General features: G+C 43.7%; 1 protein-coding gene across 1 annotated transcript; it reads left to right on the top strand.

Annotated features, from left to right (window-relative positions):
- Positions 1–729: 729 nt before the first annotated feature.
- ubash3ba (ubiquitin associated and SH3 domain containing Ba) lies at positions 730–26,914 on the top strand. The gene is made up of 14 exons (XM_077011860.1): positions 730–1,303; positions 17,702–17,755; positions 18,244–18,430; positions 18,547–18,745; positions 18,870–19,039; positions 20,342–20,550; positions 20,644–20,794; positions 20,987–21,107; positions 21,201–21,323; positions 21,570–21,662; positions 21,857–22,001; positions 22,404–22,510; positions 23,386–23,495; positions 23,610–26,914. Exons 1-14 carry the CDS (start codon positions 1,176–1,178, stop codon positions 23,745–23,747), a joined length of 1,935 nt encoding a protein of 644 aa, XP_076867975.1. The 5' UTR covers positions 730–1,175; the 3' UTR covers positions 23,748–26,914.
- Positions 26,915–27,870: the final 956 nt, after the last annotated feature.

The following is a 27,870-nucleotide window of genomic DNA, read 5'->3' as shown; positions in this document are numbered from 1 at the left end:
CGCCCCTAAATAATAAATAAAAGTTAACTTTTGCTTTTGTTAAGTAGGCGTATAATAAAAGTTTCATTTTTTGTTTAAAAATCTTTTTAATGTCTACACTCATCGAATATCCGTAGCGACGCCGCCAGGAGGCAATATGTCCCCGTTTCGTATTTCTCAGAGTAATGTTCTGAATTACCGGGATCGAATTTCCTTTCGATCCTATGATCATTGCAGACTTCTATGCTCTTCGTCGCAGGCGTGAGCCCAATTCTGCCACATAACTGATAGCCAGTTTTGTGTTTTGAACTGGCCCCTCTAAGCTGGAGATCTATGGGGACCCCGTACGTTCATGGAGTTGACTTCGCTCCGTTTCGGATGTGAAACACTGTTTTCTTTTTCTTTAATCCACACACGTTGCACGTGACTGGTCTTTTCCGCCTGACACCACTTTACCTGCAGTCATTATTATTTTACTGGACTTAAATGCCCCCCTCCCCAAAAAAAGAAAACAATTCCAACAGGGTCTTGAGCACTACGAACATGGATATGAATATAACATACAGTGTGAGCCAGCTGAGAGTGACGATGACTAAAACACGGCGGTCACGTTCAAGTCATGCACCTTCTTGAATACAAAAAGTTGAAACTGCCCCTTTAAGAGCAGGGGGCGGAGCCCAAGGCGGGCGAGTCCCTGACAGGCTGATCCTGCCTTCACTCAAACCCCATTCATAAATAAGTCATCGCGAAGAGGAAGCGATGAGACTAGGGATGCAACATATTGCTACAGAAATGACTGTAGCAACATTTGTCCCTACGCATTCAGCTGCTGGAGGCAGGGAAAAATAAGCAGTGTTTCCACAGCAGACGTCTCGATCGCTTGGGAGGAGACTGTCGGATGAAAGTGACTTCCGAGTGGTGACCCCCTCCTGTAACAGTGATGAGGAGGAAGACCAACGCGCTCTTGACAAACACTGTATCCCCACCACGCAGTTCACTCCTTTTTTAATTTGTAGTTATTTATTTTGTGTCCGTGTGCGCAGACGAATGTACGGTGTCACGTACACTTGTCATTCGCCACAGTTGGTAGTCTGGACTGTATTTTTGATTTAGTTTCGAGTGCGTGATGTATCCTATCTTGACACACGAAAAGTAAGCAGTCCGCAGGAGTGAAACGCCAAATGGGACGGTGAGCTATGGCAACAAAAGAGGATCTTTATGCCAAAGTTACACCGCGGAGACAGCGACAGACCCGGCCAGGAACTGTCAAACATGGGTCCTGCCTGGATGTGCTGCTATCGATGGGCTTCCCAAAAACCAGGGCGTAAGTAGCCTATTTACCACCCGCTGCTCGTTTAAGACCTGCGCATCAACCGACTTCGCAGTAAATCGCTACGGCAAACCGTCCGTATAACGCAGACCCGTACATGTAGGAGGCCACCGTGGTCGAACCTTCATCCAGTCGAACTCTTGTTAATGTGTAATGGCGTCGAACCGATGTTACTGATTATACGTGACAAGGTTAAACACAAACGCAATCTTCGCGGTAGTTGTTGTAGCTGCCCAAGTTTTCCATTTCTAGACGGAGTAAAAGCACATTTGTCAAATCTGAAACCGGTCACATCATCACACTTTTCCTCACGTGAGTCCCGCGCTGAGAAACTACCCGTGCTGACTGTGGGTGCCCGGGCACGACGTGTGCCACCCCGTCCCCGCCTGGCATGAGGTTGGCAGGGGCCGCGGACGGGAGGTCAGGAGAAGTACTACCACAGCCTTCTGTGGAAGCGCAATACGCATCCTAAATCTTAATAATATTATGCGCAGGTCAACCTAATAAGGTGTGTGAGCTGTAAACACTGAAACAAGAAGGCAATCACTGAATTCTACACTGTTTATTAACTTCGCAGTGAATTTTCGTCCTGTCAGAAAACTGTTTTAGCCATTTCTCCTCAACATTTAACATATGACTGTTCAGCAAAACAATAGCTGTGATTTTCTTAAGATGAGATGAAATCAGTAGTTTTTATTTCACACCTTAATTTTAGAGTTCTTTCGTGACCATGGAGTAAGATTAAGGGTTTATCCGAGGTAAATAAAAACACATAGGCTGACTTGACAGGAGAGGTTATCAACTCCAGTCCTGATCACCCATTGCTTTGCATGTCTTCCAGTTTTCCCAACTTCCAGTACTGAAGAATCAGCTCTTGAGTTTAAGTCCTTCAAAAGTGGGTTCAGGTGTACTGGACCTGTGAAATCTTGAAACTGTGCAGGATGGTGGCTGCTTGATAAGGGAGGTGAGGATCCCTGCCCTGCAGCATTACTTAGATAGCGTGATGAGAAAGATGAAGTGTGGACATTGGGGGGGACCAGTGGCGCAAAAAGGGGGCATGCAGCGTATGGCGCTGCACTAGAGGGGGTGCCAAATCGATGAGATATAATACTTAATTTGTGTCCATCTTACGTTCGCCACCCCCCCCCCCCCCCCCCCCCCCCCGTCAACAACTTTCGTTCGGGGGGGGGCGCCGATAGTATGTTTGCATACACCTCAGACACCCCTGGGGGGGACTCACGAGAGGGGAAAGTGTTATCAATGGCCCGTTCTCAGCCCACATTGCTTGACTTCCTTGCATACATGTATCTTGCCCCATGATAATCGAGCTATTCTATTATTGACCCTTGTACCCTGTATCTGATACTTCCTGGTATCATTTAGACATTTCATTTAGAAAACGACTAATTTGAATTGGGTCTGCCTTCAGAGAACTTGTGCCCAGAGGACTGTCTTTCCAGAGCTGCAGCTGATTGGCTGCCTGATTGTTCCCTCGGCCGCTCACTGCGTGCGGTAGAAGGCTTCCCCATGTACCCAGAGGAAGTGGCGCTCGCAGCAGAGCTCTGTAAGCGAGCCATTATGATGTTGCCAGCAAGAAGCCGCATGCTCGTTCATCAAACCTACCGTGCGGTGCGATGGCGGCGCTTGCTTTAGTTTGCCTTAATCCCCAAGTGTCATCTGCATGGCATCCCCTCATGTCTGGGCATTTTATTCTGGGCCTCGTGTTGCCATTGCTTCAGCTGATCTTAACCCATCAGATTCTAATTCCACAGAAGGGCAGCAGGTTAAGGAGGAAGATGGATCCTAAGATGCATTTTTTCTTGTTGTGTTGATTGTTTGTGTGTAATACACAGACATCAACCTCTATCTGACCGTGTGGTATGCGGCCTGTTTGTCAGTTGTCCTTTAGTTTCTCCTTGTGTTAGTATACAGTTAAGAGGTGGCGTGTGGTCATGTGCTGAAGACCTCTGGTGAGGTCCAGCACACATCGTGCGGCGGCTCAGCCGATGGTACAAAGTGTTGTAGGGAATAATTCTGAAAGATTTTCAATGTATTCAGATGTTCAAAGAGTTTAACTTGAACTACATAAAGGGGATGATTGTGGGCCCCCAGACTGAGACTTCCTGTATTGTAACATCACATAACCTAAAAGGTGGATATCTCCTTGATTAATGTTGTACTGGCATAAAGGATGTCTTCTGGTTTCCCACCATGTTGGTATCTCATCATAGATCATCAAGATATTATCAAGAACAAAAGAGAACGGTGCAGAACACTGAATAAATTTGTTAATAGGTTTGCCATCGTTTTTGATTAATGTTGCTGTCATATAAAAGCTCAAAAATGAATTAAAAGCGGACCAAGCGGACGGAGTCTCTTGTCTTGGTGAATGAGAGAACAGAACCAATGCAAACGCTTATAAAGCAAAGCACTAAAAAGAAGAACTTTCACGGCAGCTTCTTAACGCGTCAGCATGTGTTCTGTTCCTCCGACCGACAGCAAACACGACCACTGCCATAATAACTGAAGTTGCTGGGCAAATTTCTTACTTCACACTGTATTGTTTCTGTGTTGGCAGCAAGTAATGCAAACAGAACATTTTTTCTTCATTCAGAGTAATTTATGTTTTCACAATGCTGATGTTCTTTATTTTCCTTTGATTCTCACAATCATTCATATTTACATGATCTCTAAATATGTTTTAGCAATGCACCAACACACAGTTGTCACTTGCGTGCCACTTTTAGATTTGTAGAATTGGCTATGGTCAAAGAGATGAATGTCTGATCTTTATTTGCTGATAAAGTGTTGCACGAGGCCTGTCCGTGTTTGCCACTGTGTTTGTGATTGCTCATGGTCACTGTGGTTTAAAGTTGTCACATGGGCATATATGGTGCAAGGCCAGTTGTGTACCAGTGAGGAAGAAAGTGGGCAAGGAGGCATAATGTTTTTTCTGTTGTTGACCGCATATTCGGTGGCTGTTTGATGCTCAAATGGTCTTTGTGCTTCAGATGAACAGTTTTGTAATATAACTGGGCATGTGTCAACTTTGGTTCTCACTCACTTTATTTTGCATCTTGCAAATTATCTTGTGATAACTCCCTGTCCTCCGCATCCTCTGGTTTTTGCATGTTGTCTGTAGCTGCACTGTTCATGTGAAGATGGTATGTGATGTGGCTGTGGGCCTACATGTACATCATAAACTCAACATGTTCTTCCTGGGGATGGCTGCTGGGCCCCCACCCCTCCACCACCCATTCCCCCACCCCCATGCAGCTGTTTAAGGGGCCAGTAAATGAATGGGGTGCTGTTTTGAGAAGAAAGGCAGAGGTCAGTTTATCTCCAGAATTCACATGCAGAATGTGTTTTTTTTCCCCTCCTCTCTCGGATTAGTAAGACTGTAGTGTTTCTCAAGTTGTGTGTGCATGTGTATGTGCATGTGTCTTTCTGTCACAAATTTTGAGACACACACACACACAGTGGAAATACTGAGGGTCCTGTGTTCTGACCGCTCAGGGAGTGTTCTCAGGCCTGGCCTGTTGATGTAGTGTGTGTGTGTGTGTGTTAAGCCAGGAGTTGCACAACTTTTCCATTTGAAGAGCATGGCGAGAGAATGACACCATGAACGAGTTCATGGAGAGTGTGAGTAGGCCTGGAGGAGGAGCCTGTTAGGTCACCACATCTCTGGATTGGTTAATCCAAAGAAAGCCTGAATGAACTCTGGGGTACATTTAAGGACAATCACCTCCACTCTTTCTATGTGTCGTAGCCACAAGGAGTTGGGGCTTGTAAACTGTTTTCAGAATTGTCTCATAAGTGCTGTAATGTTGGGTGCGTTATGTAAGCCTGTGCTTATGTGTGTTTGGGTTTGCTGAATTAACAAATTTGTACAGAAGTCCCATGCTCCTTCACCTGGTAGATCAGGTGGGGGGAGAGTGAGCTGCCGGCAACGCCAAGCTCACGGGGTTGATGCCCAGGGAGAACACATGCTGGAAATGTAAGCGTCAGGTCGACTCTGGGCAGGTGCAGGAGAGAGGCCGGCCCGTGGGTCTGCACTCCCGTTCCTGCTCTTCTGTGCCGAACGCACCGCCACGTTGCAGAGTTTCCCTTTTGGTCACCCTTCTCAGAGGCTTGGCTAATGCTCGGCTTCCCGCCATGTATGGAGTGGCCCCGTGAAATTCTTAGCAAGCCAAAGGCTGGTTAACAATGAATACAAAGGAAAGGTCGTACTTAATGAAGTGGGAACCAAACCTGTTGAGCTCCATACCCTGTTTAGATCACCAGTATGGTATGTGCATTCCTGATGAACATGATACAGTAAATGGATCAGTTAAGGTTTGTTTAACTTTTAATATATATTTATTCAAATAAAAATAAGTCGGTGAAGAAAAAAATGGTCTGAGCACTGTATAAGGAAGTTGAAGTGTCTAAGACTTAAATTGGATTTTTTAGTATTATGTTAGAGGCACTAGGTCTATGAGTCACTGCTTAAAATTAAAACAATGCCACTAGCATACAGGCATGCCAACGACCCTGCCTACGTACCTTTTTAGGTCAACATTTGGCAGATTTCTTCTCCTAGAATAATATATTAAAATATTTATTTACTAAATATATGGTCTCTGAGAGTGATGAAATTTAAGCACCGCAAGCTGCAATGCATCAAAATACTACAAATGAAATGTAAAATATAAATTTCATATAACTTATTATTTACTGGCATTGCCTACAGATTACATATGAAGTAATGGTTACCAATTGATTGGAAAATCTACAGAATTTAGCAAAAACACCTGTTGTAAACCCTCAAAGAAAGTTCCAAGGTGCCACAGAATTCGAGCTAGAATGGCTCATGATGGAAACTCTGAACATTTCCAGTGCCGTCTACGATTACCAACATAAATCAACAGCAGCGTTAAACTTGCTTCGTTCTAATGACTGAATACTGGTGCTCAGAGCTGGAGATCTGTCCATTAATTCCACAGCAACATTCCTCCAGGCCCTTTCTGCAGCTCACTCATTTGGATCTTTAACTTCACTAATTTTGAGATTCAATACTATACAACTTTTGGCTAGATACATATATTACGTGTGTGTTTATGAGTTGCAAGAGAAACTACTTCTAGTACTTAGGTGCTTTATTTTTTGTCTCACTGGCATGTGACTGGATGTAAAAGTTGTGTATGTTGTTAATTGGATTGAGCAAACATGCACCAATGTAAAAGATTTTCAGCCCTTCAATTCACCCATGGCCATGTCTTACAGCTATCTTAATTCAAACGTCTTATGTGGTGTCTTATTTTACATGTGCGTGAGTGAAGGGCTTGCGTATTTGGGTTATCACATGGTGTTCTGGGGGAGGGGGGTATAGGCTCCGTCAACCACACCTAGTCCCTTGCCACCTCAGTGTAGCGTTGAGGAGACCACAGGCTGGACCAACCTGACGATGCCTCTCCAGGCCGGCGTGCACGGAGCAGCGGGCTCCAAGCAGCACGGTACGGGGACTGCTCTGCGCCTTTGAGTGGGGTGCATCTCAAACCTCTTGTTGTTCTCTGAGAGGAAAAACAGCAAAAAAAAAAAAACCTCATGTCTCTCACCACAGTCAACCATCAGTGAAGAGAAAATGCTTAATTTGTGAGTTGTGCTTCACTGGATCGAGAAGATATTTTTGCAGCGAGCTGAAATGCACTTCAGGTTTTGACTGAAAAACTACATGTTTTTAAAAGTTTAGGTTAGGTTTGTGTTTTTTTTTGTTTTAAATAGTGACAACTTGCTTGTCTTGTATGCTGCTGAGTAAATAATGTGCATGCACACGCGCTCATGCGCACACACACAAACACACACACACAGTCCTCCTACGCTGGCAGGCTCCCCATACATTTGGAACACAAAGTTTGTCCGCCGAGAGGAAGTGGCCTGTTTCAGGAAGTGGTTTGTGACCTTTCAAGAGCACTGGGGCTGCTGGGACATAAAGGAACCCATATGTGCTGCGTACTGATACTCTCAAACAGAGTGGAAAGGCACACTTTTGTGTGTGTGTCTGCACACAAATTGAGAATCTTAAATGGAAAAAAGACCAGGTGGTCATATCCAGACATCAGGTTAGAGTTAGAAGACAGATCTCTGTGACTCCCAGCAGATGCATGTCACTTATTGCTCTGACAGATACTTGCACCTTGTTTTGTCTGAATGCATGTGTGAATGCAAAATACATGATGGGACATACATGGGAGAAAGTAATCAAACTTTGTCTGCACACAAATTGCACTGCACTTTTTCCATTTAAGATTCTCATTTGAACACAATTAGCATTACTTAGTAAATGCCAATTAAATAAATCATTTATGGAAAAGGTAAATATTGTTGGATTTATACATTATTGGGGGGAGGGGAGTAATATCCTGTAGGTCCCCCCCCCCCGAAATTGCTGATTTTGCCGCGGACGTAAATTAAACATTTGGAATACATGGGAAGTAATTTTGCATGGGTTGCTACAGTAGCTCTGGCTGGGTAACTGTCAGGGTTATCAGTGGCGTTCGTCCGGGTCACAGGTGGTTGTCATTACGCTCCAATTTAAACTAAAGGTTATGTTTAGGGTCACAGAAACAAAATAGCGGCCTCGCAGCTGCCCGGTCGTTTTAACTGGGCTTGGCATTCGTACCAGTGCTACCAGTTTATTTCCATTTTAAGGTGTTGCACTTTTAAGAGGTTATAGAACTCTTTCTCATCTTCCGGAGTTATGTTATATGATACATAACTCCGATTACACCCACAGGACCTTTACATAAACATACGGGTTTCTGGGAAACGTAGTTAAAACGACCACATTGGAATTCAGCTTGTCGTGAATGGTGGGATATAAGCGAGGTCATTCGCGTTTTCCGTACAATCGGTGTATATGAACGAACCTGTTTAAAAACGTGAAAAGCACGAGTAACTTTGGTTACTTTATATGTAACGGCAGGATAAAACGGCATACTCTGTGTTACTCTTGGTTAAAAAAACCTACCTCTTTTGCGGTATTGATAGAGCTTTATGAATATTTATGTAGGATAAGCCCCGTGCTGCACATGCAGGAGACATGGTTGGGTTGAAGAGAGAGGAATCTGATGGTGCCACAGCTCGGACCACACTGCACGGGTTTCGCTCCGTTTCTCTCAGCGCGGTTATTATTTTCCACTCAAAGCTGAATATTCTTTCCGTGTGAGTCAAGAGCAAGTCATTTAAGTTTCATAAGTAGTATCTTTAATCTGAAATACCCTACACCATCGTCTTCCATACGCAATGGACTTTGAAATCACGTAGCCTGTGTAATGAGGTGTGATGAAAACATCTCATCACTCGTGTTTTAATTTTCGTAGTAGGCCTACTGATCAAAATCGCTGCTCTTAAGGCTTAGCAGCGGAAGAAATGTGATACTGAGGATTTCCAACGGTCGTGGGTAGGGTTGCCACCTAGGTCTGACAAAAAGCAAGGACACGGTCATACTGAGCGAGTGTAATCTGTTGACGGGGGGTGGGGGTGGCGAACGTAAACGTAACGTAAAACGTTACTGGAGGAGGTTTAAAATGGACACAGCGAGAAAAAAAAACTGATTTAAAGTGTGCAGAAACAGTCTGAATCGTGGTTTGAACTAACCTAGTTAGACGAAAAACCGGGACAGGCACGTGAAAACCGGGACAGTCCCGGGAAAACGGGGACAGGTGGCAACACTAGTCGTGGGACGGATCTGGATGGGATGTCTGATATATTATATGCGATTGTAAAACTGCCGTTTGGGCACATTTACCTGTGTGAGCTTTTGCATTTACTCATGCTGTTAATGTGTGCCAAAAACAAACCGGTGAAAGTAACACCAGTCTTTGCTAGACTAAGTGGGAACGGACTAGTAGCATATTTTCCCTCGCAGTAAATGGAATTAATGAGATAGAGAGAGAGAATTACTTCACACCTAGCATGTGACTGGGTGAAAGACTTTTTGTCAGAGGTTAGCAATTAGCGCACAATGCTAACACAGTCACCCTATGGCCACCCAGCGCGGAACAATCGGAGACGGCGCGCGCTGGCTCGGGTCTGTGGGCGATGAACGGCGGAACGAGGGAAGAGACGCAGTGAAAAGGACGAATACACTGCGTGTGTATGAGGGAAAGAGACGTGGAATTGTGCTGAAGAGAATGAGGAATGCAGGAGGGTGTGCTAGTCCCATGTGAAATACTCACACAAAGCTCTTCAGTTACTCTAAAGAGAAAACAATGAATAGTTTTTGTTTAAATTAATATCTGTTGGGACTCACTGTGCGCGCACGTTTTCGTGATCTAGCTAATCTCACTGCCTAATTTTATTACGTTTCGTAAGCAAAACACTACAAAGGCGAACAAAACGGCATTATGTAGGCCTACTTCACTTTTAGCGTGTACTTGTGATCTGAGAGCATTCATTCATCCGAGGAGCCTATATGGTGGGTGGGTGGTATGGTCGGGAGTGCATGCTAACTTTATTTCACTCTAAACAGGAAGTAAGTGTTTCCTTGTGGAGGTTGACAGAAGAGGTCAAATAGGCTAAAGAGAGGGACAGCACACACGTTCATATACACACAAACCAGCCGCTGTCTCCACAGCACCCCCCCCCCCAGCAAAGAGCTATCACAAAGACACAAAGCAGAAGAAATGGCTGATAACCTGTTGCATTTGTATATTATCTGTAAGCAAAACACATGCTCAAGCAAAGGCACAGCCTCCATTCTCCCAACAGCACAGGGCAGGAAATGCAGTTTATAAATAAATCATTGAGTTCCTGCTTGGAGTTCTGACTGGAGAGGAAGGGAGGGGGAGAGTAACTGGAGCCCTGTGAGCACGTGCACACAGTTTGAAGAAGACTTTGACAACACAGTGTGTGTTGAAGAAAATGTATACTTGTATTTGTGTACGTGCGTCTATGTCTTTGTGTCAGTTCATTTCTGCGTTGTTTTAAAATAGTACCTTTTAGAAGTTTTGGATACCACAACGTGGTACACATTTGTTTTTATGTGGAACTTGCATTTCTGATGTCTTGGGTATTACATGTTTGTGAAGATTGTATTGTATGATTTTGTGTTTTGCATGCACGTTGCTGATGTGTGTGCATGTCTGCATAGGCTTGTGTTTGATTTTATGTGCATATATGTGTAGAATAGGTGCCTCAGATGTGTGTGTTTGTGTGTGTGTATAGTGGAAATATCTGAGATGTGTAGGTGGTGTGTTGGGGTGAGAGTTTGTATTTTCAGTGCCTGTCAGAAGGTGCTGTATAATCTCTTTAGTCTTTCCTGCTTCAAGGCCACACACACACACGAAACAAGCTTCATCGAGGTCCTCTGTAAATCCCCTAATTACGACTGGAACATCTTTGTGTGCGTGCGTGTGATGTACTTCCTCCATACAAACATTCATATTTGCCATCTTTTTAACGCCTGTTACTCTCCCCCCCTCTTTTTTCTCTGAATAACAGTGTGTGTGATGATCCCTGGGATAGCAAAATCCCTCATGTAAAACCGTATGATTTAAGGATTGTGTTTTGGATGCCAAACGTGTTGCGTTCCAGCAGATGCTTCACCTCACAGATGGTGAGGGAAGGGCACGAGACGGAGTGGGTGGTGTTGAACTGAGGTGTGGTTAAATATTGAGGAGCCGCCTTCTCATTTGTGGAGGGGAGAGTGATGTCGACGCGTCAGTCAGGGACAGCTGGACAGGCTTTGCAGCTGATAATTTTATTGTTTTAATTACAAATGTATTAATCTATTTATCTTGGTTGCCGTTTGAATTTAGTTTTGCTGTCTCGCTATGTGTATGCATGGGTTAAATATGTCAAAGCAGACCATATGGCATATGTGGGTTTTATGATCGTGTTTAGATGATTGTGTTTATGTTCAATTATGAGTTTGGATGTTATGCTACAATAACCGTGTTTGTATTTCTAAGTGCCTTTGGAACTTATCTTTTTTTTGTGGAATTAGTAATTGGTTTAAATAAGTGTGTGTGTGTGTGTGTGTGTCCATGGCCATATGGCTATGTATCAGTGCATGGTTTCCCTGCATGTATAGGGGGCCTGAGGGTTAGGGGGAACACTGGCCGCCCTCTTTAAATGTCTGTCCAAATTTAAACCAGTCAAGTTCTCAAATCTATCTCTTGTGCTGACATTCTATAGCGCATGTGCAACATTTTCTTTCTCTCTCTCTCTTTCTCTGTGTCTGTCTGTCTCTGTCACACACACACACACACACAAAGCCATGTACACAAACTGATTGTGACCAGAGATCCCCAGCAGAAGTGGTTTGTGGAGATTGTGTGTGTCTGCATCCGGCGATCAGCTCAGCATCTCACATGCTGCCCTTCCTTCTTCACACACCATCACTGACTCTTTTAAACCTCCCCTGCTTCTTCCTCACAAGTCATGCTGAGGCAGATCCACTCAGGTTAGAGTATAGTCAGAGGACGACTGTGAATGTTTTAGGTTAGGAGCCCTAGCCCCTTTAAATCTGTTCCAGACCGGCTGCTTGTTCATCAGTGGTGGAACCTATGGAGGCATATAGGACTAGGGTGGTGTGTGTGTGTGTGTGTGTGTGTGTGTGTGTGTGTGTGTGTGTGTGAGATCACAAAAGGCTTCCTGCCCTTTGTTCTTTGCATGACGCATATCTCTGAGCTCCTACCAGACTGTGTGCCTTCAGCACCACACCTAGCAGTGGTTTGTGTGGGAAGGTGTTGGGTCTGGGCTGCCTCCTGGTTTTTATTGCAATTAAAGTTTGTGTTACTACACCAGATTGGCAGCCGTGGTCACTCAAGATGCTAGAAGTATTTTACGTGCTGGACCAGGAACCTTGTCACCTGGCATCTCAGGCTCTCAGTTACTGTACTTGAGTAAAGAAATAAAATAATTACTTAAGTATTTCCATTTTTTGTAACTTTTTACTTTAACTACTACATTTCAAAGTCAAATATTTTACTTTTTACTCCACTACATTATGCAAAATATACTGCTCAAAAAAATAAAGGGAACACTAAAATAACACATCCTAGATCTCAATTAATAAAAATCTTTGAAATCAGCTGAAAATCTCTCATTTCTACCTGTTGTCTGTTCCATTTGCACAAGAGCAGTTGAAATTGATTCACAATCAGTGTTGCTTCCTATCTGAACACGAAGTGTGGATGACTTGGAGTTACATTGTGTTGTTTAAGTGTTCCCTTTATTTTTTTGAGCAGTGTATATATGATGTCCATTCTTTAGTCTTCTTGTGTTCATTAAAATAGTAACATAGCAAAAGTGCGAAGCACGCGCACCAATCTGCGTTCGGTTCAATGGCAACGCAGCAGCGCAATATTATCAGAAAAATATGGAAATTAATCGGTCTCAGAATTAAAATGAAAAGGTAATACGCAAAATGGCAATGTAATTCTAAATATTTGCATTTACATGTTCCACTCAAACAAGCAACTTTAACCTCAAAATTCAAATTCAAATGCAATAATCCCATTTACATTTGCAATTTGGTAGATGACTATTCATATTTATCACATTTGGATGCTTTATTTGTGCCTTTATTTAAATGAATAAATATATTTGAATTTTCAAGTTTCATGTGATCATGTAAAAGTTGTATTAAAAAATAAAAATGTTATTCACTTAATATGCATTTGCATTTTGTGATGATGCATTTGAAATGTAATTTTCAACCTCACCACCACACAAAACATATGCCAAAATTCAAATGTTAAAGGGGAAATAATGCCTCTCCTGTTTGTAATAACATTACAATACCAACAGCGCTCAATCTGTGTCAATACATTTTGAAAATGCGTTCTGAGCAGAATACATTTTCATTTTCATGGTCTTCAGTTACAGTCAGCCAATCAGGTTCCACAGCTTTCCTCCTCGGGCAGCAAATCAGGATGGGACTATAGCACGCTAAGCAGTACAGGCAAGTTTTTTGAAACATGGCCACATAAGAGCTCATTGAGATTAATTTTAGATTAATTCAAAGAGTAGCAGACAAGTCCTTATGGTGAATTTACACTCAAGTAGTGTGAAAGGTTAATGAGCAAGTGGTAGAATTCTGTCTTTCTGGTGCTGATGTAACTGTTATTGTTAAATTGAGAGCTGTGGCAAAGCAACTAAGTGTGCCTCGAACTATTGCAGTCAGGTGACCTGCCAGATTTTACATGCAGAACATGGTGGTAAATATTAGAGCCATTACTTTTACTTTCAATACTTCTGCACTTTTACTTGGGTAGAAGACTAAAGGGAGAACTTCTACTTGTACTGGAGTAATGTTTTACTTTGTGTATGTGTATACAAGTACATGGTTTGTGTACTTCGTCCACCACTGTCAAGGAGTTGGGTACAGTTTGCAGTCTTTGGATAGCATTCTTTATGCTACTGTAGTGTAAAGGTTTGTGATGTCTGTGAGAGGCTGTGTGGCTTTGAGAAACATGTAGTGGCATCTGAATGCGGTGCTCTCCTCTTAAACCAGTACCACTGTGCACCATAGTACACTGTGGACTGAAGGTGTTGAATAAACCTGGTGCATTATGGTTAAGGTTATCCACTGGCAAGTTTGAAAGCCCAAGAGAGAGTGGGGGAAAAAGACCACTGTTGTGTATTGTAGTAAGAGATGTAGAGATTTTCAAAACTGTAGTGAAGTACACAAACTTTCCAGAGAAAAGTTGTCCTGATGAAGGACATCTGTCCGAAGACCTGTCCAAAACGTCCTGTTTCTGTGGAGATGTTTATAAAAGGGCTTTCATATAACCATGCTAATTAGTTCCATAATTTTATTTTTGTTTGAGGAATTTGAAAAACTGTTCACAGAATGAGTGGTTGTCTCTCATAGGAGAATATTGTGGCTAATTGGGGCTGCAGCTTTCGAATATGTTAGAAATCGAGTATTCTACTGAAAAGTCCTTCGAGTGTTCGGATAAAATGTTGTGGTTTTTTTTTTTCGTCTTCTTAACTCCACAGCGCCGTCTTTTTACAGATTAAATACATTTTGTTCGAACATTAAGGGTATACTTGTCACCATTGTAATAAACCAGCGACACATTAGACATGATTAACGGAAACCCAGCCATAGAATCGTTATGCTAATAAGGTACATTTAACGCTATCTCCTTTATTTGCGCTACATTAATTTTACCTTGTCTCGGGTTCTCTGCTCCATTCTAGGGATTCCAGCGTGAAACCTGAGAGTGAGAACACGTTAAGATTGTGCATTTTGAAAATAAACTACCTTTAAATAAAAAATATGCTAGCTTGGAAGCTAATCAAATCCTAACCATTTAGTGCCACAATTAAAAATGGGCTGTGTGAAATACAGTGCTTTGACCTGCACAGTAAAATAAATTATTATTTGAGGCAGAGAAAACGTCTCAATAATTTTTCCTATAATTTGTGTAATCTTTCGCCCCTACAGCAAATATGTGTATAGTGAAAACCAGGCAATTACAGATATAACCATCTTAGATAAATAGAAGAAAGTGCAAATAAATGCTTTGGGGAAAGCCTTTAATTTAGCATACTTATTATAAACAAACACAGAACATGTTCAGTCAATATTTTGTAAAGTACCTGATTTTTCCAGTTCCATTATTTTATAACAAATCATGCCACATTTACCCATCCCTTCAATTATCAAGAATAACCAGTCATATTTATATAATTACAGAAGTATGAATGATTTTGTCCTTATTGTATATTCTGTGTGTGCATACATGGATATTTGTGCACATGTGTGTGCGTGCACATATGTGTATTCATGCCTGTATGTCTTTAATATGAGCCATATGTGTCACATCACCTCTAATGAGATCCTTTCAGAAATCCTGCTGTGCAGTGCAGAGAGGGAGAGAGATGGTGAGGTGAAGACACTCACGTTGAGGGCAGTCTGAGTGGTGCATGACTTTGTTAATGATGGCTCTCTTTTGTGACACATTTCCTTTTTCATCACCCCAGTATGAGTGAGACTGGTTTCCAACAGTATTGCTTCTTGCAGCACATTTGCTCAAAAATGCACACAAACACTGACACACTCTCTCTCTCTCACACTCGCACACACACACTCACACACAGCTCACAAGTGTCCAGAGGCTCTCGCTTAGTCAGCCCACCCATATTGGAAACTGGATTCCATTTCAGAGATGATGTTTCCTGAATGATTCAGCTCTGTCCATCGGTGTGTCTCACAGTGCATTTATACTCTGAAGGACATAACACGAGTTCACCTTGTATCTGGATCACTTGTGTGTGTGTGTGTGTGTAGATTATATGAACAACATATTTAATTACACTTAATGACTGAACAATCCTATACATTCAAATCACCATGGTCAATGAGGTACACGTCACCATTTGGTGTCTTGTAATTCTGCATTGAGTTGTATTGTGCGGTTTGACCACTGGCCTGATTGTGTAGGATCATTCTATCCAGTGTATTCTTTCCATAGTCATGTAGAGTAGTTTTGCTTGTAGAATATGGCGTATGGCACCAACAACTTCAATTGAAAGGTTGCTTTATCAGACAGGCACAGTTGCTGTCTGTCACAGTGGTCTGTCTTTGTCAACAGCGCGTCTGTTGGATGGATATTGGGGGGGGGTGAGGGAGTCAGGCTACTCAGTCCAACAGAGAAGGGCTGGGTCTGCTAACAATGGCTGTGAATCTGTTGGTTGTGTTGGGGATGGGTCCCCCACTCACCTAGTCCAGTTGTGGAACTGGACAGCTGTGAATGGGGTTAGAAGGTGGCTGACCCCAAAATGTGGCTGCATTGTGTAATAGTCTATAACAGTCTGCATGAGTCACAGGGCTGGGCGATAAAATGATCCTGAAACAGGATCGCAATGAAACATATGTCGAAAGCGATGATAAACCCTTTTCTTTGACTCAGTAAGGATATCACACTGCAAAAATAACCGTGGCAACAGTAAGTCAGATTTGGCTTGAATGTCAAAGTACACACCTATTTCCTACCGCAAAGCTTTGTTCGTGCAACTAGAGCTGAAGAGCTGAAGAAGGCTCTAAGAACCAGGATAAAATGAGTGGAATAAGTGAGTGGCACAAAGTGAAAGTGAACTCGCCATATTCTCCAAGACCGACAAAAAAAAGGTCACAACGACATCAGTTATATTAAAGTGGTTTGTATATATGAAAAGCGATGATGCACAGATTGAGACGGTCTGCACAATATGTAGTTGGTCAGTGCGAACCAAGACGGGGAAACCCAACAAATCTTTACCATGCACACAGTGTGGAAATGGGCCCCGTGTGGGTCCATCAATGTTTCATCAGTGCTGGTGGTGCTGTAACAAAACGACAACATGCTGGGATGTCTTTGTGCAGCCATAGTCTCTTTCTCGTTCTCTCCTTTCCACTTTCTTTGCAACCCACAGATCAAAATGAATAAAAAGACTTTTGATTAAAAATAGAGCATGCAACAAGCTCAGATGTATAGTTTTCATGCGACTGGTTTACAATCATATTACATGTTGCACTTTTACACAGTTTTCCACCTTTAAGATGTGTAAAACCAGAACATAATTAAAATTTTATATTAAGTTACATTAATGCACCTAAGGCATGTTTACACATTTATCTGGTTACATTATTCTATTTTTGCAAATAAGCTGCGTTCTACAGTTTAAGTAATTAGCTCTCTGATTTCCTTAGGCCTCAGTCATTATCATACTATTTAGACGTTAGCAGGATACTCTTCAGACTGGCAGCATTATCAAATTATTGAGATCATAAATATATTATGATACATATTGCTATTGTTCAATATGGGTTCGTTTCAGTTGAGTGTAAAATGTTGAGGTTTTGACTCATTCAAAGAAAGCAGTTACAAATCATCTGAATATTAATTACATTTGGCAAAGTATATTATTATTATTGTTTACTAATGTTACTTAGTAGTTATTTGAGATCAGGAAACATCTAGTTATTTAGGGTTTGTGTGTTTGTGTGGAGTAATGTATTTATTAAAAAACCATTTAAAAGGCCCTTGTAAGTAAAAACAAATAAAACTGAACCCCAAGCATATGATTAGTATGATGAAATAAATTAACCCTTTGATATTGCATGTAATGAGGCCTATATATGGAATGTAGTTGATGGATGAGTTAAACCTAACACATGGTAGAGAGATGATGACGATGATGAAGCTGCTGTATGGCTTTGCATCTGTCTTTGTCCTCTGTAGTGAAGGGCAGAAGCAGTAGGCCTCTTATCTCAACAAACTCCAAAGCACACTCACTCTCCCTAACATCCTCCGGAAAAAAGACTATTGATTTTGTGACCAGCACGGTGATGGAACTAATCTCGATCTCTCGATCTCTCTCTCTCTCTCTCTCCTCTCCCTCTCTCTCTCTCAGGTTGAAAGCACTGGTTTCAACTGGGGGCCGAAATGTACAGGCAGCATGTGATTGGTGAGTGATGTACACACAAACATGCATGTACACACTGGTAGACGTGCACAAGCCTATTTGGCATTTGGCTTTGAGTTAATTAGCACTGTGTCCTTCTGTGGTATTTGATGTTAATCACTGCTCTACTAGAACAGACAAAAAACATATTCTGAAAACACTACTCTTTCTCACAGTAACACACACATACAAACAAGTATTTGTGCTGTTGTTCAGTTCCCAGACCTGTCCACCCATTCTGCTCCACTTTGATCCACAATTAAATCGGAACCCAGAGTTACAAAGTGTAAAATCAAGCCAACCCTAACTACTTTATAAGACTCCTACTTCTACTACAACTCTGTGCTTTTCTGAATATCCATCGCCCTCTGCTGGCAAAAAAAAAAAAGTCCCAGAACTGCATATTGTGCCCAAAGCGCACTCCACGTCAACGTACTTAACCAGTTTGCCTACACTTAACCCGGGGGGGCGTGTCGGCTGTGTGTCCACAGGCTGTTCTCCCACGTGGACGACCCGTTCCTGGACGAGCCGTTGCCGCGAGAGTACGTGCTGTACCTGCGCCCCAGCGGACCTTTGCTCCACCAGCTCTCCCACTTCTGGCAGCAGAGCCGGGCCTTGTGCGGCAAGAACAAGGCCCACAACATCTTCCCCCACGTCACGCTCTGCCAGTTCTTCATGGTCAGCGCCCTTTATCTGTGTGCCGCTGAGACGGAAGGTTAACTGCGAGCCCCTCGCTCACTTGCTCTTGCTCCATTTTTGCGTGTGTGTGTGTGTGTGTGTGTGTGTGCATGTAGTGTGCGGATGCGAAGGTGGAGGCCCTGTGTGAGGCGCTGCAGGCCGTGGTGGGGCAGTGGCGAGGGCGCCTCCCCTCTCCCCTCCCCCTGGAGCTCTACACCTCCTCCAACTTCATCGGCCTCTTCATCGACGACAGTGTGGCCGAGGTGCTCAAGACCTTCGCCACTGATTTCGCTGCTGAGGCAGCTGCCAAAGCAGGTCTGTCTGTCTGACTGTCTGTCGGATACCAATGCAGAACTAACCCACTTTTACTCGCCCCACCTTGTGTCCTTTACTGGGTAGTAAAAAATGTTTGCTCCTTTTTTCTCTCTCCAACATCCAGATGTTCTTGTGGAGCCTCACAAGAAGCAGCTGCATGTGACTCTGGCCTATCACTTCCCATCCAATCACCTAACCTCCTTAGAAAAGCTGGCCAAGGGTGTGGACATTTCTCTGGGCTGCGATTGGCTCGCTGTCCTTTTCTCGCGGGACATTCGATTCGCCAATCACGAGGTAGGACCCCACCCAGTCTTAAGTCTTGTGAGGTGTGCAAGGGAATTCTTATCTGCTAAGACCAGCCTGCAGGCTGGAGTGAAGGCGCCAGCCATCTTGATCAGCGTTCGGAGGTTTAAATGGGGTCAAGTCCCACAGCTCTTCTCGGCCTGTGTGCTAACAGCACGGCATGTCTGTGGTCTCTCCAGACCACACCACACTGCGGTTCAGTGGCTTCAGAGTTTCGAAAGCTGACCAACATCAGAAATCAACTATGGCGAGGAATCTATGTCAAATTGCATAATCCTCTATTATTCTATGGCGTTTAACCACCCTTGAAATGGAGTCAACTCACAACAGAAAGGTCTGACATCATGGAGTGTTACCGCAGTCAGCAGTGAGGATGTCTGTGGCCCCATCTCTAAACAAGGACAGCGTGGTATTACGTATTCAACCTCTGCAACAAACCTGCCAGCCAGACTCTCTGATGTTTCTGTTCTCCATGAACGCCACGCTGTTCTTGACTGAAATCCAGTGAGACATGTCGTGAGGTGACTGTGCTTCAAGGTGGTCTGCGTTCAGTTCTGACAAGAATTCAGCATTTTGTTCATTTAACACATTGTTTTTCTGTTAAAAGATTGAACAATGTCAATGCAGTGGACCTTTTCATTGTGGCATGTTCATTCTGGCATGTTTTCACTGCATAAACACTGTATAAACACCACTACACTACACTACACTACCACTACACTACAATACACTACACCATTGCACTACACTGCATTCACTCTAATCACTGCATTTCAATTAGGCATGTATGTTTAAACTGGGAAAATATATAGTTGTTCCTTAATTATACTTCAAGGTGGACTAAATACAATTCTGACATGAATCCCTCCTTTAATTTCTTTTTTTAATACAATGCCCCATGTTTTATTTTCAGCAAAACAAAAGTGCTTTCACATTTGCTATTGATCAGTAATGTAACGTGCGAATTAAATTTCTGTTTGGCATGAATTCATCTCCATACCCAAATACTGTAATTTTTATGCAGTTTTATGAGGCCAAACAGAAACTCTGTAGTAATTCTTAGACTGTTTCATCATCGATGGCATTATTCTTTACCACATTTGTTCAGATTTCCTAAATGCATTTTGTTTTTTTTTTTTAAGTTCCTTTACTCTATGCTTTTATGTAGCAACACCAACAGTGTAAATCTTAGAAATGAGACATAAGATGGTGTTTGGGTTTAATACCTCATCATTGACCCTTGACCTCACCACTGACTGCCCGCCGCCCCCCCCCCCCCCCACCCCCCCACAGACGTTGCGCGTCATGTACCCGTACGCGCCGCAGAACGAGGACGAGCTGGAGCTGGTGCCGGGCGACTTCGTCTTCATGTCGTCGGTGGAGCAGGGCGGGGCCAGCGAGGGTTGGGTGTACGGCACCTCCATGAGCACCGGGCTGTCGGGCCTGCTGCCCGAGAACTACGTCAGCCGGGCGGACGAGTGCGACACCTGGGTCCTGCACGGGTCAGACGGCTGTCTTGCGTCCTCCGCGCACCTTCTTCTGATCTTGGTCCGTCTCTTCCTTTGTTTTGACTTGAATTTACGTTGTCTGGACAGGTCCCATTCCTTCCTCAGCTGTACCTCCCCGACGAATAGCAGTGGAGCAGTGGGTGGGCCCTTTCTTGATGGACAGCACGAAGGCCGTCTCCTTGACGACCATGGCCCAATGGACACGCCCAGTCTTGGTGTCATATGCCACCCGATGCAGGTAGGAAGCAGACATCACTCTGTGTACGACACGGCGATGAGGCTGCTCAGATGTACTCAGAAGACATTTATTTTTCTTGACGTTCTTCGGGACGAGGCTAAACATTCCCTCACCTGTCAGGGTGTCGGTATGAGTGAACTTTGTTTTCAGTAGTGGGTTTTGGCCACTGTGTCATGCTCTGACCTGTTTTAGATGATGCGTCCCACCAGTCAGCCTCTGCTGCCCAAGAGGACACTGTTTGTGTGTCGCCATGGTGAGAGGATGGACGTGGTGTTTGGGAAACACTGGATCACCCAGTGCTTTGATGCCAAAGGTCAGAGCTCAGGAGTCAGGGATATGTATTCAGCGATTAATGAAGTTCACTCGACAGACTTCAGTCCAACACGTGTGTGTGTGTGTGTTGCAGGCCGTTATGTGCGATCGAACCTCAACATGCCATGCAGCGTTCTGGCCAGGAATGGTGGGTTCAGAGAGTATGACAAGGACTGCCCCATCACTGTGTTCGGGGCCTCACAGGCACGTCTAGTGGGTCAGTACTGTACTAGGACACTTCCGAGTACCAGCCTAAAAGCACAGCATGACACAACCAATGCCTTCTCTCTGAGTTAACTGAGGAACCACCCTGGTTAAAACCACATTTGCATATGCTAATGAACAAATGACTTGGCAGAATTTAGCAGTGCTTGTTCAGTCTCAGTTGTTGAGATTTTTTTATTGCAAACAAGGATGAAATGGGGGAAAAAGGTGTGTGTGTGTGTGTGTGTATGTGTTCTAGGTGAGGCTCTCTTTGACAGTCATACGGTGATAGATTTTGTGTACTGCTCTCCCTCCTTGCGGTGTGTGCAGACAGCTCAAAATATCCTTCGAGGTACAGCCCCAATTGCACCCCAATTACACCCCTCTCTCTCCACACTGCGTTTAGCACCGTGTACAATGACTGGACACTTTGGCTACTTGCCCCACTTTACTACTTACCTCCCTCTTTGATCTTATATGACCTGGCATGTTCTTTTCTCTCTCCTTCTGTTTCTCCCTCTCTCTCTTTCTCTCTCCCTCCCTCAGGGCTTCAACAGGATGGCAAGATAAAGCTTCGAGTTGAGCCTGGCCTCTTTGAGTGGACCAAGTGGGTTTCAGGCACTTCCTTACCTGCGTGGATCCCACCCACTGAGCTGGCAGCTGCTAACTTTAGTGTGGACACAACCTACAGGTGCTTTGTGCCTTCTGTTATTTTTACGATCCTGAAACATAAGTTGTTATTACAGCATGAGTCTGGAACATATCCCTCTCGCATCCACCGTCATGGCGTGCGTTCAAAAACCATAGAGCCATAGAGCACACGCCATCTTTGAATGTGCTGGAAGTATGTCGCAGCACTGATGTGTTGTAGGTATTTGTAAGGAAATTCTGGGGTGTGGTCACTTGGCTCTCGTATCTGCTCATCTCGGAGCAAGAGGGCTGATCTGGGTTCAGCCTTTGCCTCTTGTGTGTAAACAAGCCCAACTCAACAGACAGAGGCTCCTGATCCCTTATGAGTCCTCACCTTAGACGTCTGAGATTTCTGCAGCCTGGCTGGTGTCCCTGTGGCTAAGATGTCCCCTCTTCTCCCCAGACCTCACATTCCTGTCAGCAAGCTGACCGTGTCGGAGTCCTACGAGAGCTACATGAGTCGAAGCTTCCAAGTGACGCGGGAGATCCTGTCCGAGTGCAAGGCGCTGGGTGTGTGTTCGACCCGTTCCCTCTTTAAACCTTTCATCCTGTTAGTTTTAATGGCCTGGCGGTGAGGTGCCGAGCTTGTTGCTCAACAGGAAGCGTATTACAACTGCTACTCAGATGATGTCCATATATCTTGGGCTTATTGACCGGCAGTGTGGGAGTGTAGTACATGTTAATGACCAACAGGTGGCTCTGCTGTTACCAGCCATATCATGTGGTGTCTGTACCACTCACTATGAAACTCTTGTAGAAAAGACTGGGCCACAGAGAGCCGGGAGTGCTCAGATGTGGCACACCGCACCACAGGCAGCATTTCCTCCTCTGTGTCTGACAAAGAACTGGTCCACACAATAGGATTGTGAAAATCGGAGCACATTTTGCACTGACAAATCACGATGCAAATCTGAAAACCTTCATCTCTCAGTATTACATATTGAGAATTTATCATACCCAGAGACCTTTCTGCACATTTGCACTAATAAAGTTAACAGTAATAACGACAACAGTAATGCTAATAATAATGTGCTTAAGTCCCTTTCTCATGCTAGAGGAGGCATTCATATTTTCATCCATAAAAGTCAAATGTGTTTGAAAATATCGGAGTGCCTCTGATCAGCACAGAAGCTTCATTCCAAGGTTTAGGACTGATTCAGTACTTCTCTTTCATGACTGGATTGCCCATGTAACAATCGCTTCCGATTCACTTTCCAAACTGTATATAATTTCTGGTAGGAGAACTGGGTAGAAGGGCACATTATGCACCAGGCTTTAGAAGTTACAGTGTGGTGACTGATAGAGGACTGACAGCATTTCTCTGTTTGCTGAAGCAACTCTGTTTTCTGGTCCTTACTGTCTTAACTGTGTGGGTGTGTGAGCAGGAAACACAGTGTTGATAGTGGCACACGCTTCTTCTCTGGAGGCCTGTACTCGTCAGATGCAAGGACTGAACCCACAGAACTCAAAGGACTTTGTTCAAGTGGTGCGAAAGGTCTGTAGCCTGGATCTCCTTGGCCTTATGAATTTTACCAGCATCTTTCTTTTTTAAATTGTTACTGAGTTCACATCTGTGTGCATGTGTGTATCCACAAATATCCCCCTCCAGATCCCATATTTGGGCTTCTGTGCCTGTGAAGAGATGGGTGAGACAGGGGTGTGGCAGCTCGTGGACCCGCCCATCCTTCCTCTCACGCACGGACCCAATCACAGCTTCAACTGGAGGGAGACCCTGCTGCAGGACTGACGAGCTCCGCCCTCGTTTGGTCAGTCCGGACACGCCTTCCGCGCACTTCCAGCTGTGGAGGCTGAGAAACGCACCGCCTGCCACTCTTCCTCCACGCCTCCGCAGACCTGCACCATTCCACCGCCATGCTGGGCTTCCACAGAGCAGAGCTGCAGCTCTGCACATCTCTATGTACTGCAGCAGTGTTAACGTGCAACTTCTGTGTCCGTCAATGTGCTCATGCATTTATCTCCTTATTAGAGGTCATGTTTGTTGGTCACTAGTCACTGATCAGGGTGAAAGGTCAGAAGTGGGAGATTAAGGCTGCTCAAGGTTGCTTAGAAGATCTACATTTGTCGTAATAATCCACACGTATGATCCACACGCGCACACATACAGGTATGAAGCATAAAAATGGACGACGACACGCTCAGGTTTCCTGTCTTACTGAGGAGGCCATTTTGCGCTGGTCATGTCAAAAGTGCCGCGTCATCGCTTGAGGCTGCCAAGATGGTGCCTGGCAGTTCTGTCCAAGCCCTCCTCGGCTTCCTCTTCCTCTTCCTCATGGATCCGGAGCAGGGAGGGGGAGATCGCGGCTGCCGCCAAACACACTGTGAGGAACGGAAGAGGCGCTCCGCGCTTCGCCCAAATCGTCTGAAATTCTTTCTGGACAAATGGCTGCTGGCTACTCGACCTGCACAGAAACTGCGGTAGGGAGAAAAGGAAAGGAAAAAGCACAAGAGACAAACCCCAAACCCTGACAATCTGAAGGGCCAGGCCAGCCAGGAGGCTGCCTCCATGTTGTTTGGGACAGCTAACTGTCCCTGTGCTTCTGTGCAGATTGCTTCAGGATGATCCATGGTAAAGGGCTTTCTTCAGCTGATATCAGGATTAGCAAAACAATCATTGCTGCATGCTCCATGTTTTTCTCTATGAAAGTTGTATGTCCATGTACTACACCTGCCGAAAGACCGCACTGTTGAGGTACCAAATGGTTTGTAAACGCTTTCTACGCCCTTTTCATGATGGTGGCCAGCAAGCCTTACTTACTTTTTGGATAGCAACAAACAACCAAAATGGCATAGATGTTCCACAAGCAAGTACATAACTGTACAGTAGCACCATACAAGCTAATAGATGCTTTTAATTGCTCAATTTGGGGGGAGGTGTCTAATTGCATTTATTCATGGCATAACTGCTAAGAACTTTCTGGTGCTTCATATAAAGTATTTTCGGTTTCGTTCTGCAACAACACAGAAATCGAGCTGTAGCAAATTTGAAAATGCAGTTTTTCTCTGCTCTTGCACGCATTACACAAAACGGCAATCACAAGCTGTTGTTTCTGTCCCCCTCCCCCTTCAAACTACAGTCGTACACAGTAATGTCCTTTTGGGTCATACATTACATAAACTTTGACATCAGGTTCAACACCATGCCAAGAATATTTAGACATTGAGTTATGGAATTATTTTGTGTAACACAAAGTTTATACATCTCTTATGCAACGTCCAATTTATAGGAGGGTGATCCATCATGATAACAATTAAAAGGCATCCGTTTTCATTTTGTTGTTATTTATTTTCTCTGAGTTGTACAGTAAGCCCTAGACAATGTCCCTCTTTAGGGATTCTGAAGTTTAACTGCCTCACAATTTCACAAAGTCTTTTCTAGAATTTAGTTCATTCCCAATCCTTTTAAGGTCAACAAACCTTCCACTGTTTTAGCTATTGATTGTTTTTATTATTTGTATTCAAAATGTCTTGGTTTGCTGTTTTTGAAAAATGGCTTCTTGTGAGTTGGCATACTTGTGTGTGCGAATCTGGGTAATGGAGAGTATATCTGTTTGAAACAGCCTACTATGTATTTCTAGCGTACTGTTCGACCCTCAAATCTGTATGCAACCAAAATACATTTTTCCAGTATGCGAAAGATACATGAATATCATACAACTTCTGCCAAACTTCCCAGTACGAGGCGAGATCTAGCATTATGGTGCACTGCAATCCATCATGCAAAGGTGGAAGCAAATACTTCCGAAGTGGGTGGAACCTTCGTACCTTCACGTCATGACCTAGTAGTATGACTTGTGTTTGCATACTGGATACTACACTGCATACTAGTATGGGGACAACTATTCAATATATACTGAGTGCAGTATACAGTATGTAGTAGGCTATTTCCAACAGAACCTTGCATGATACATGTGAGATCAAAATACCACTTCTAATGTTGAATGCTAAACTTGTTTCCAATATAGTGATCATTGTTCTTCCAAAATGGCCACATACAGACTAGCTCGTCATGCGTGCCGCCATGTTCTAGCAAACAAGGCCAAAATGTGTTTTACAAGGCACCAGAACGAAGGCATCTTCTGAATCCTTAAGTTTCATCCCCTCTCAATTCGGCCGAGGGAGTAAGAAGGGCAAACTCCGAAAGTTAAATCTCTTCATTCGTAGCGGAAACGTGAGTTAGGAAGTTTCGCTAGAGGTAAAACAAATCTTACGTCAAACAAATAAAAGCGCAAATTATCAACCAGTTAAATGAACTTAAGCAATGCGCGAGCGAGTGAATGGATAATGAACAAGATGGCAGTGGTCGCAGATGAGCGAAAGAGGTCGCTGCCCACACAAATATCCGCCAAAACTTTGACCTCTTTACCTCTGTGTAAGCCACCGTTATTAGGATGACAGCACGCGTCGGTACTCGACGTTTCCGCTCGAGGTCGATGAAATTCCGTTTTTGAGGCGTCTTGTAGCTTTCACCCACGCCAACTGCATGCGTGGAGAAAATCTTGATATGACCTCTGAAAGGTAAACGCTCTACCTTAAAGAAGTGCACATACAAAAAGTCCAACTTAACGTATGTTTTGTGTTTTAAATTATTACTTTCTTATGCATTCCACGGATATGATCCACACGAATGTGTTTTGTTTTGCTGCAAAGGATTGCCTCTGTAATTATGATGTTTACTTAAACTTACAATTTTACTGCTTAAAAGTTAAAAATGTTTCAGAATAAATGTTTTATCACCATAGGTTGTCACCGAGTTTGATATATGTTAAAATTTGTGATGACTCGTTCTTTGTGGCCATAAGCGTAAGCCATGAGGCCATTTCCACTTTGTGAAGCCCGTATTAGATTCAAACGAATAAAATGGCAGGTGCATTACACATACTGTAGCTATTAAATAAACTCAATAGTTGTACAACATCTCGTCTCTTTTTAATGGAAGCAGTATTTGCGTCTGGAAAAAAATCAAAGCACAGATTTTCAGAACACCGGAACACCAGTGGCCAGCTCCTGCAACACTAACAGCAGCCACTAGGTGGCAGTGTATCTCCAGTAACTGTCGCTCCATCAGACGTTGCCAATGATCCACCAAGACGCATTATTTGCTCATCCTGCAGTTTTTTTGGTAGCACTTATGATTTCGCTCTCTTTAAAATCAATATCATTGATATAGGGTCTTGGTGCAGATTGCATCTAGTCGAATTAATGCATACCAGTGGGAAACAAATCTAGAATGATTCCTTATCTGAGTGTAAAACTCAATTCAGTATCACTATATTGCTCGACTGAATCAGGTGTCCAGGTTTAGTGCAAACTGGTTCTTCCAGCCTCTTTTCTAGAATTTTGTTCCAAATGTGAAGGTTCTTTCAGTAATTTGCTCATAATCTTCCAGTTCTTCATGCTAAGAGTGTTTGTGTTCCTTGCTACCTTTTACCCACTCCTACAACCCCCCCCCCCCCCCCCCCCCCCCTCCTTCATCACTCAGGAGCAATGGTCTGCAAAAGGTCAGAGGTTAAAGGTCTGAGGTCAGATGCCCTGCGATGCTGTTTGATCAATGGCTGTGCAGCAGACTCCTGGCTAGCACCATCTCTGATCCTGCCGCCTCAAGTGGAGATTATCCATCCCACAGGTGTTAGAGCTGATAAATACGTGTGTGTGTGTGTGAGAGAGAGAGTCTTCAGTGTTATTTTCACCTCATCTCTATGACCTGTTCAACTGGTAGCTATGCATTCTTTATCTGTTAGAAGTTCCTTTATATAATTAGTTAATAATTAATACTAATACTTAATTAGCATTACATACATTGTATACACTTGGACAAGCTATTGAGGAATTGTCACCAAAGTTTGGTGAGT

Source organism: Brachyhypopomus gauderio, chromosome 7, assembly GCF_052324685.1.
Source record: "Brachyhypopomus gauderio isolate BG-103 chromosome 7, BGAUD_0.2, whole genome shotgun sequence".
In the NCBI taxonomy this organism is placed as follows: domain Eukaryota; kingdom Metazoa; phylum Chordata; class Actinopteri; order Gymnotiformes; family Hypopomidae; genus Brachyhypopomus; species Brachyhypopomus gauderio.
This window is presented reverse-complemented; position numbering and strand designations above follow the sequence as displayed.